Source organism: Limulus polyphemus, unplaced genomic scaffold (genome assembly GCF_000517525.1).
Source record: "Limulus polyphemus unplaced genomic scaffold, Limulus_polyphemus-2.1.2 Scaffold160, whole genome shotgun sequence".
NCBI lineage: Eukaryota > Metazoa > Arthropoda > Merostomata > Xiphosura > Limulidae > Limulus > Limulus polyphemus.
In genome coordinates, this window is record NW_013665770.1 from 647,578 (window position 1) to 659,563 (window position 11,986).

Below are 11,986 nucleotides of genomic sequence, written 5' to 3' on the forward strand. Positions count from 1 at the left end.
AATACTACGATGTAATATACCATAAACTATAGGTACATAATGTACCTATGTTGGTGATAAGAGGACTACTTTGTTAAGTCAATGTTGCTCAATATCAAAATAAGTAACACTGATAGTAACATAAGTAACATAGCACAATCTCTTCTTATCAAATATGTAAAGAAAGTGACTTAAAAACGTTTTCGAAATGTGCAAAGGTTACTGCATTCATGCCACTTCATGAATCCTTACTTTGAGAGTTCAATTATATAGCTATTTTTTTAATGTAAAAATAAATACAAATTTCCTAATGCAACTAAGAAAATTATAATGCGATTGTACAGACACTGTCGAATTTACACGCCATGTTAAGGTAGTGACATCTATACTTATTTATTAGAGTTTCGCTAACACAATCTAGATTTTACAATATTAGCCTCGTTGGCTTACAGATCCAAGCAAAAAATAGGAAAAAATTAAATAAATAGTTAGTTAAGTAGCAGAACAGTTTTAAGAACTTTATATACAATTACACTTAATTAATATATCGCAAAATGAATATTAAAACAATTACCTCGATTTTAACCAATCTAATTGGTAGGGGTTAAATTGTTTAAATGGAAGCGTAACCCAGCGGAAGGACGTTCCATTTCCAATCTGTTTCAGTCTATAGTACTCCTGCTCCTATAATTAAAAGTGATATATGTGTTCCTGTAATAGAAAAGTTATACAAAAGTGTTTTGTTTGTTTGTCATAGAACAAAGCCACATTGAGCTATCTGCTGTGTCCACTTCGGAGAATTGAACCGCGTATTTTAGCGTTGTAAGTCCGTAAACTTACCGCTGTCCCACCGAAAGACATATTTTGTTTGTATGTTTCATAATATTCGTTCGCAAAGCAACACTGAGAGCTATCTGCGTGATGCTGTCCCTAATGTTTAACTAATAAACTAGAGAGAGAGAGAGAAAGCAGCTAGCCAAAAGTATCCACTTTTGTCAGACCGAATAATGAGGTATGACTATCACTCTTACAGCTCAACCATGGCCCAGAAGTGCGGAGCGCGTTTAAGAGGAAACAGGACCCAAACCCTAAATACAAGAGAAACGTAAGAGAAGAAAATATTAAAAATAAATTTCTTTCTCATTCTAGATTCAATTTAATCACTATTAATTGCCCATTGATAGATTAATTAATCAAATTATTCAACCTTCTATGCACAAAACTTAATGATAATGATTACAATGCACTTACGTAATCTGTTTCACCATATAATAATTGTTGTTCGTGCAATTGATGATATAAGTAGCGCCTAGACCATGACTATATTTGTCGTATACCAGCCGACCTAATAAGTTCTAGTATTGAGCGAAAGGCCTCATCAGCCCTGGATGTGGCAGATATGGTTGACACATTATTACAAATCCTTCTTTGTTTGTACTCAAAACTACTTAGAATTATCACCGCATAAAGATAGTACAAGTGTCCACGCACGTGATGGTGAAAGTGCGATTACGCTTATTATTTTCTTCCTGCACCGCACTGCGGCCTCCATTACTTTCTAACTTAGGGATTTTTGAATCAGAAATAAGAAATAACTTATGTATGGATATTTGGAGGAATGAATGTCTATACACGTAAATATACATAAGTACGTTATATGATCAGTAAAAAAAAAAAAAAATTGGGTATTTAAAGCATCGTGTGCAAATTTGGAAATAGCTCACTTATACATCAGAAAAAAAAGCTAGTTTTTTTTTCCATTGTCTCCTTTTATCCGAAACATTTTTTAGCATTTTATCATCTTCTAGTGGTCATTGGTTTCCTGTTATCTGTAGGATGTTTCTGTGGCCCCTATTCAAATTTCTTGTTTTATAGTCTTTCTCAATAGTTTCAATAGTAGTCTATCTCTCGTTATTATGCAGTATAAAATCTCGTTGGTTGAGAAAGAAATATTAGAAGTAGAACATTGAAGCATATTTTACCACCTCGTATCTCAGAACTGGTACACTGTATTAACAAGAACAAATATTTTATGTAATACACATAAAATAATTATTTTGTATATTAGCTAGAGCTAGTAATGAAACTTCCAAAAAGACCCGTAACTCTTCTTCCGCGAAATATAATCATGGGTTTTCAGTTACTTGGTGAGTCACTCCCGTGAATAATTATATTTTTGTGTCATATAAACATACTTAAATCGAGACAAAAAATTCACAAGGCACGCAGGTTAATTAATTTTATGTTTAATTTTGTAAAATGTATGTATATTTTATTTCAAGGTGAACAAATAAAAATAAGCTTAATCTAGGAGAACACATTCCAACATAAATGAAAATGTTAAGGGCAATGACTCTCGAATGAGTCATTACATCTTTCGTATTTCCGAATTGTAAGAACTGACTACAACGAATTCTCAAGCATAAATTCCGGTTTAAATCACTGAAAATGAAGGTTTACATATTAGCAGATGATAATATTAGTAAAGAATAAAAACATCAAGTGCTTTTGACTAACAATATTTTCTAGAGACCTCTCTACATTCTACTGAATGTGAAACACGTGTTTTTATAGACTAGCATGCATTGCATTAGAAAATATAATTAGATATTTAGTTTAAAGAAACAAACATAAAATACAAAAAATTGCATTGAAATTAGATCTTCAGATTATATAGTAACATATATTTTTTTTATTTTTGTCTTTAATCAAATATTTGCTGTATAAAATGGTTAATATCGAGGCCATAAAATAATAATAGTAAATAATAATAGTAAACTGCATTTCAATTATAGAACTTGGTGTGAAGTTGTGTTAAAATATTTTGTAAAAAATATTTCCTTGCCGTTTACGTAGTTTTATAATTTCAAATCACAAGAGAAAAATATAAATAAGATATGCATTTTCCCCACAAATTTCCTGAAAACGTTTAGTTGTGATTTTCAGCTTGGGTATGTAATACATAATGAACAACTTTGAAATATGCTCACTAGATTCCGCTGTAATAGCGGAAAGTTTTAACTTTTAATAACTTTTCAATTTTAGGTAATTATTTTTCTTTTCATTTACATTAGAGGAACAATTCTAATTATGAACATCAGAAATCTAAGAACGACATAAATATTTAATCAATAACATATATAAAATTTTCTTCTTTAAATAATGAAAAAAAAATGTTATTTTTCGGAGGAAACGGTTTTTTAAATGTTTCATAACTATCTTAAAAGTTTTGAACTAAATTGTTATCCAGCTTTTCAGTTGTTAATAACTAGTCCACTATATTGTTTTCTTTGGTTTTCTCAGTAGAAAACTGACGCTTTTTTGTTGGTATAAGCTATTGAATGGAGTGGTGTTTCAGTCTCAAAGATGTTAATTTCAGCTGCTAACGTGGTATTGGTTAGGAAGATGCTCAACAATGTTTGATTATTGTATGTGGGACATCAAACTAATTAGTTGTCCTAAACAAAAATACATGTTCCTCAATAACAGTTCAGCAATGCCATCTATAACACGTACTAATTCCTTATAATATTTTAAGGTTTAATAGTACTCTAAAAAAAAAACGAGAACGACACGGGTCAGTATTGAATCAGTACTGTTTTGTCTAATTTTATTTAATTCTATATGATTCTAAGCTAGCTCAACCAAATAATTAGAAAAGTTTAAAATAAAGTAAAACATAAGTATAATGTTTCACATTTTACATAATTTAAATAAGTCGTATACGAGCTCCTATCATTCGAAATTTTAAAACCTTTACAGAAAATTGATGGTGGTGAACTTGTGTTCCTATTTTCCAAACATCGTTGACGGTTTCACCTAATCATATCTTTCATCTACCTGCCTCATATCTATTGGTCGATTTAGATCTTGTGGGTAAGAGTTTGTCCTTTGGAAAGTAGTCTCTGAATAATTTGTGTTAAGATCACTGTTAGGAAGCGTCTGATTCTGGGAATACTGGTAAGAGACATGTGGAATTCGAAAATATCGGTAGAATAGAGGACGCTGTCGCTTCAATGGAAAGAAATTGCTTCTCTTTTTGTGAGAACAGCACTCTCTTCTCAACTGATGATACTCATGGAAACAGTTTAAAGTGGAGATACACTATAGAAATGAGACATTGTATTATGAATCAATAGAATGGTGTGATAGAAATACTATGTATTTAATAATTAAACATATAGATGATATACTTGAAAATAATAAGTTACCGTTTTCTTTCTCAAAGTATTAAAACCAGTCCATTTTATGACACCGCAACTTAATTCAGCACAAGAAAAATAATAACGTTAAATAATCTTGTTCATTATCAATATTGCAATTTTTTATCCAAAGCTTATGTTGCATTTGATAAACTTTAGCGAAAGTGTCATTTCACACACCCGCCTGCATTTATATTTAAAGAGAAATATTAATACAACGCGAAATATAACGTAACCTTCAAGTACGCAACCCGTGGTTAAGTGAGTACTTACAATGTAAGTTATTGTAGAAGTACGCAACTCGAAGCTCGTATTTAAAGTGGTTAAGTGAGTACTTAACTTCTACAATAACTTACATTGCCTTTAAAGAAGCCTCCATCTATATCTAATATAATCAGATTAAAATGTATAATATCCGCTATTAATAAAGTTCCAAACCTTAAATATAGCTAGATTCAAAGTCATAGAAGAAGTATTTACAATGTAAGCTGCCACAGAACCTCCAAGAACCCATCCTGCAACTACGTCCTCCCAGTGGCTTCTGTGTAGTACAATTCGTGACGCTCCACACAATATGAACAAACTAATGATAGAGAATATTACAAGCGGACGGAGTATCGTGGACGATCGGACAGTTAGGACACAATGTGCATAGATCTAATTTGTAGGAGAGAAGATTTTAAATTTTTAATTTCATGCACAAAAACAAATCAGTAATATATTTTACCAGTGCTATAATTGTCAGAATGAGAAACTTTGTAGAGATAAATGAAACATATGCAAGAGACAATTGGATCTAATGTTTTAAATATACCTTAAGCTCAGTTGAAGATTTTTAAATTGCATAAAACATTTTTTTATTGATCTGTAAACTTTTTATTTACGCAACTATCGCTATCAACTTTTCTTATCTTTTATGTGCAATATTTTCTCTCTATTATCAAAAACGTAGATTACAGAAAGTAGATATTTTATTTAAAACATATACATGCCAAATTATGTTCGCTTAGGAAATAGTTATGCTTAAAATTCTGGTATTTTTACTGAACTTTGGTTTAGTTTACACTTTTAACATTCAACTTACAATACAAGTGTAAGTTAAACTATTGGTTTTTGAACACATATATATACCCTCGAAGATACTCACAAGAACAACTTAACTTGCTCTAGTTACAAGCCAGAAGACCCAGTTTGATAGCCCTAGATTTGGCTAAAAAGAACATTTCATAAACCTAGTTGTTAGCCAGAAAAAACTTTCCGAGTAGCCCTGATTAATAATCAGAAAAAACAATTTAGGAACTCAAACTTCTAGCCAGGAGATACAACTTCTTAATCCTAGTTGGTAGAAATGGAGTACTATTTTACTAGTCTTAGACGGTAACACAAATAATCAGTTTTGAAACCCCAGTTTGTAACTGAGGGTATAATTTAGTAACCATGGTTGTCATCCAGAGAAACACTTTTACTAACCTTAGTTGTTGGTCAGAGAGTATAATTTTTAAACTCAGAACGTTTGCCAAATGTAATAATGTACTAGCTTTAGTTCGTAACTTGTTAGCCCGAGGGAATATTTTGGTAGCCTTATATAGTAGGTAGTAAGAATAATCGCTAACCCCATTTGGTAGATAGAAGGATCAATTTACTAGCTTTACATGGTACTCGGAATGATCAATCTACGACCACTAGCTGGTAGACAGAAAGATCAGGAAACTGTTTATTAGCCTAGCTGTTAGCCCAGAAGAACTATTCACTAGCACTAGATCACAGCGATAAGGAACAAGCTACAAGCCTTATCTTCTCATTTAAATAAAACCATTTACTATTCTTAACTTTTCGCTCAGAAAAAAAAAATTATAACACAAAATAACGGCCAGAAAGATTCGTTTAATAGCAATAACCCGAAGGAACAATTTTCTAGCCCAAACTGTTACCATGAAGAAAACGGTTATTAGCTCTGAAAGATAACCTGACGAAATTATTTGTTACCCTTGAATTATAGTCAATTTGAGGCATTTAAAAACTTCAAATATTGGTCAGAAGAGAAGTCCAGCTGTATTATGGTAACTAAAAAGAGTCATGTAATATGAACCACACGTGTTCAATTTGAACGTGCTAAACCATAACTACATCAATGTTTCCCCTTAGTTTTAGTTGAAGCTAGTATTAAATAACAAAGTGTATTGTTAGTGACGTAAACAAATAGACAAATCCAACGATATTTCTGGACTTACCATTACGTACACTCCTGAATAAGCCGAAAGTGAGGCATAAAACGATGGAAAACTCAACCTGAAAAACATCAAGAACTTATAAATTATCATATCAAAAATTATATGAATTAGCTATTCAGTTTTCTTTTAAGTTAGTAGCCAATACAAAATGTATAGATGTAAAATGCCTTAGTAGCTGCGAAGCAATCCCAAAAGAGCTCAATTTAAATTTACTTAAATGTATTTTACGATGTATAACATTTTTACATCACGTATAAATATCTATATATTCAATAAGTGATTCATGAGCTCAAAATTAAAAACAAAATGCAATAGAACTTTTTATTGAAGTGTTAGCTGAATAGTATTAAGACACATTTAGTAAATTTTCTTCGTATCTTACCGAGCCTCTCGAAGATCTTCCTCGGAAGTGCCACAGACGCTTGAGTAATAAAATTCGTACATGTTATTAAACTGTTCTGTTACATTACAAGCTTTTATGAAGTACGGTTTTGGTCGACCAGTAGCTACTTTAAGGCCATCGGTCAAGATGCTGGTACTAAGCAACCCAAATAGAAATGCTCCTAATATTAGAAAGACAGTTTTCATAAAAATGAGAGTAATCATAAGTGAATATTATTGTACTTATAAGTTAATAAGTTAACAAAAAACAGATAAACTTGTATTCACATACATTTATTTTTAATTCAAATAGCTGCTTATTTAATTATTTTTCTTCGAAAAAAAAACTGTTTACGAAATTGTTCCACAACAATATCTCTGTAGTTTTTTTAGCTTTGCAGGTTTCAAGTATATTCTCAATCAATTCACCAATTTTGATAGGTGACTAGATAAATAAAACCTATCTTAAAAACAAAGACTACAAATAGCAACTTTAATTTATACACTAGGTGGCTAGATAGATAAAGCCTACTTAAAAAACAAAGACTACAAATAGCAACTTTAATTTGTACACTAGGTGGCTAGATAGATAAAGCCTATCTTAAAAAACAAAGACTACAAATAGCAACTTTAATTTGTACACTAGGTGGCTAGATAGATAAAGCCTATCTTAAAAAACAAAGACTACAAATAGCAACTTTAATTTATACATTAGGTGGCTAGATAGATAAAGCCTATCTTAAAAAACAAAGACTACAAATAGCAACTTTAATTTATACATTAGGTGGCTAGATAGATAAAGCCTATCTTAAAAAACAAAGACTACAAATAGCAACTTTAATTTGTACAAGTTTCAGTTCTCTCGTTTCTATAATCAACTTTTTCTCTTGAAATACGTTTTACGTTTCTTTTTTCCATGGTAATTCAAGAAAAACATTTTTACCTGTGAAGCGAAGAATTCTGCGTGTGACCATATGTAGTTTAAACCCCTTACACCCCAAGCGGACTACTTTTCTTGATTTTCTTGAAAACATAAAGTATCCAATTTCTCCAAGCAAAATCTACATAGAAAATGGCAAAAACAATTTAAATTGGATGATTTACAAATGTGTATTAATTTTGATATGTATTCCATTTTTGTATTTCTTGTTTAATTATATATTAAATTTCAAAGATTCTTTGTCCATTTAATATTCAAAATGATTTGGTCTGCAGACTGAAAACAATTATAAAAGTGTTGATAAGGTCCACGCTAGTCTCAGTCAGTAACGTTTTCTAAGCCTAATAAAAATGACTTCATGATACCTGAAAATTTGTAATTTTTCATTGCTATATATTTCAAAAGTGAATTAAAAGTCGTTGAATAACAATCGATATATTAATTTAAAATCTGAAAGGCTAGTTTTATCTTACTCCTGATAAATCAAAATTTTTCCTTTCTTTTTCTTGATTACGTTTTATGAATTTTCCTTGATTTTTATTGAGATTTCAGTTGCAACTGTTCATTTCACATTTAATTCGAATAAGACCAACCTTTCAGATTATAAACTAAGATGGCCTACTATAATTTCCTAAAAATAGATATATTGTTGAAACCACAGCAAAGTTTTTCAGTCTGTTAGTTGCAGTATTATCTTTAAATATATATTTTCAAATAAATCTTACCTTACACCTTTCGAAATGATTTGAGTTTCTCGGAATTAGCTTTTTTATATCACGAATAACATATTATTCTATGTATCATCAATAATCTTTATAAAAAATTCAGTTGTTTGGTTATCATGTATACTTCAAGTATTTTTAAAGCCTTTCTCACACGATTCAGGAACTAATCTCCTCGAGTAGTTGATTAGTTAGAATAGATTGAAACTTACTAATCCTAATGGGATGGCGAGGGATGTTGCATATAGCGTATTGTCGCTGAAATTAACTGGAATCGTAGAATTTTCATAATCTGGATCCTTGGGATACATAAGCTTGGGATCGTTGATAATAAAGCCTCGAATAACTACTGGAAAAATATCCTCAAACCTATATATACATAAATGAGTATAAGTTATTACTACGACATATATACTGTTCTGAAAAAGCATATAACTTTGTAACAACAAGTGTGTCATACAATAAACACATTTAATAATGTCATAATAAATAGCACACATTTAGACTGATTAGTGCTGCAACTTATAATTTTAGTCGTAATACAAACTGGTTACTTTTCTACTTATTTTTATTGTTGACGTAATTTCAAATTAATTATGTCAGATATAAAATTATCATAATATGTCTTAAATATTTATGTTGAAATAATGGGGAAAATTTTGTACCCAAATGTTTTTCTTTTAAAGTTAATAAACTACAGAATAAAAGGTTATGGGATTCACACAATAGAAGAGTGATGGTTTTAATTTCATTGGCCATTATATGTTACAACCATATTTTATGTCTTTGTTTATAATGATATGTTTTATTTATGTGATATACATTCTTTATTAATATGCTAATGATCCATAGTTCTTTTGAGTTCGTTTTAGGTTGAATTAGTACAAACGAACAGTTAATTGAATTTACCTAACCCTAACAAAAATATCAAATTTCACTGTAAACTGCTGGGTGACGTTTTAAGCAGCATTTGATCGACACTGAATAACTACATACTAATATAGGATTATTAGACAACCATTGTGCAACAATAAACCAACAAATTAATTACTTTTACCAATATCATTTAGGATACTGTTGTCGATCCAGTACTGCGTAAGAAATTACTGAGTGATATCATGTGGTATGTAAAAGTTTTCTTTATAAATTATAACTTCAACTTAGTTTAGTTAAATAAAATTCTTCAAAGTCTGTCTTATTTTTATAAGCACAAAGCTACACAACTTGCTATTTCTGCTGTGTCCACCAAGAGTATCGAAACCTGGTCGTTAACGATGTAAGCCCTCAGACTTACCGCTGAGCCAATGGAGAGCAGACGAGGAAGTAAACTTTTCTTAAAGGAGTGATTACATTTGGATATGTTAAAAATGTACATCAGTAACTAATGAAACATAAAATTTCAGTCGTTTATGGGTGGATTAAATTTAACTTAATGTAATCCATTATCTAACTATTGAGAATACCAAACCACAAACAAGTTAGGATTCATTAAAGACCCGATATTTGAGCTTTTGTTTTCACCATTTTATGATTTTTCAATAACTACAATTGAAAATCAGTGTGTTAAGTATTACCTAAGAAAGTATGCCAAGACTGCTAGACTTCCTAAAGAGATGGTCTCTAATATAAACACCGGAATAAGGCTTATGTTGACTTTGGGATTCTGCTTTTCATCACCGGAAGATTCCGAGTCGCTGTGAACTGAAACAGGTTGGAGTATGTTTTCTTTTGGTGGACATCGATAGTTTTCATTAACGGTGGATGGAGTATTGGATCCTTGACACACTTGTGACCTTTGTGTACTATCCATTTCATTCAAAGATTTCTGTATAATACAAATAACACCGAACCAGACAAGAAAATAACCATAAAATGAAATAATGGACTCTCGATAAATACAGAAAGCATAGCTTATTAAACCCTTGAAAACAGCTTGTACATTACAGCTGTAGCTGCAGTGGAATGAACAGAATGAGAGGTATGGAAATTGCGTTGGAATAAGTTACGAAAACATGGCCTCTAAGATATTCCTTAGTCAGTTTTGTCCATTTGATCACTACTACTACTACATTTAACTTAAACGTTGTTCCCAAATTGGCATCGACCACCAGCTTATCCAACATAACGAGATAGTCTAGAAAAGTAATGCTCATTTGATTTATCTGTACAAGAAGTTTAACGGAAACATTGCTCCTAAGTCTGTCTAAAACATTATTGAACACATTATTCATCTTAACTTGTTTAATCTAAACATCACGCCAGAATCTGTTTAAGAAAGTTTTATTAATTTTGCTTCAAAATATATCACCACAACAGTTAACCGAAATTCACACAAGTTTTTATCGGTTGTATATAGTACAACTTTTTTTTCCTTTTTTTGTTCACAACGTTCCACCAGATTTACCTGGCATCATCAGCTGATATACAAGAACTCTGAGGCTAACAGATATCAATTTAAAAAAAGGAATCCTGATAATGCCCGGTAAACCTAATGAAACGTTGTGAATAAAAGTTTTACTACGTACAACCGCTAAAAACTTATGTGAATTTAAAAAAACACATAGTTCTTTCTAATATTTAGTTACGAAATGTTATCTGCAAAAGCGTTTCAAAGCAACTTTGAATATATCCTCTACAAACTAAATGCTATTTATGAATGAATTTCGTGTAAACAAGTTGTATAGGATCTTATAATTAACAACTTCTACGGCTAATTTTTATTTTCTAATATCAATATTAAGTGTAAGTTTGTTATTATTATAAATAATGAGGTAAGTATATGTTATGAAGAAAACTGATTAGAATCGGTTACATACAAAACCTATATAAATTAACAGCGTAATGCCCAGAAAACAAACCTTTCGCCAAGTTTCATGATCAATGGACTGTATAAGAAACAAAAAACAGAGTTAATCATTTCGACAAACCTAATCATTATTTTATTATTCTGTAATGTCCACAAGAGGAATCATTGTAAGTCTTTGAGTAGTAGTCTTTAATTAAATAGTCTAACGATTCACAGTGGAGAAACGAGACTTTTGTTTAAAGAAAGCATACTATAGTGTGAGTTGTTTAGGTGATTTGCAATTGTTTGGACAAGTTACTGTTACCATGTGATACTGAAACGACAAAATTATTCTATGGATACACCCAGATCTTTAGGATTCCGATATATACAAGTAGGTATGAACGAATAAATACATATCGATGTGTGAGTTGTGTGCAAATATATCACACTATACAACACCAAATACATCACAATATATTACACCAAATATATCACACTATACAACACCAAATACATCACAATATATTACCCCAAATATATCACACTATACAACACCAAATACATCACAATATATTACACCAAATATATCACACTATACAACACCAAACATATCACAATATACAACACCAAATACATCACAATATATTACACCAAATATATCACACTATACAACACCAAATACATCACAATATATTACACCAAATATATCACACTATACAACACCCAACATATCACAATATACA

The 11,986-nt window shown here is 30.7% G+C and overlaps 1 protein-coding gene across 4 annotated transcripts in view; it reads right to left on the reverse strand.

Moving 5' to 3' along the window:
- Positions 1-2,178: 2,178 nt before the first annotated feature.
- The window catches only part of LOC111084900 (phospholipid phosphatase-related protein type 1-like), a 19,203-nt gene continuing 9,395 nt past the window's right edge, over positions 2,179-11,986 (reverse strand). For 3 of the 4 annotated variants that reach the window (XM_022381406.1, XM_022381402.1, XM_022381403.1), the window contains exons 2-8: positions 10,030-10,280; positions 8,668-8,824; positions 7,737-7,854; positions 6,795-6,975; positions 6,413-6,470; positions 4,620-4,838; positions 2,179-4,083 (exon numbers count right to left, since the gene is read on the reverse strand). In XM_022381406.1, the coding sequence (XP_022237114.1) occupies positions 3,799-4,083; positions 4,620-4,838; positions 6,413-6,470; positions 6,795-6,975; positions 7,737-7,854; positions 8,668-8,824; positions 10,030-10,265 (1,254 nt within the window). In that variant the 5' untranslated portion in view covers positions 10,266-10,280 and the 3' untranslated portion in view covers positions 2,179-3,798. The remainder of the gene's footprint in view (positions 4,084-4,619; positions 4,839-6,412; positions 6,471-6,794; positions 6,976-7,736; positions 7,855-8,667; positions 8,825-10,029; positions 10,281-11,986) is intronic. The other variant, XM_022381404.1, reaches the window with a different exon arrangement.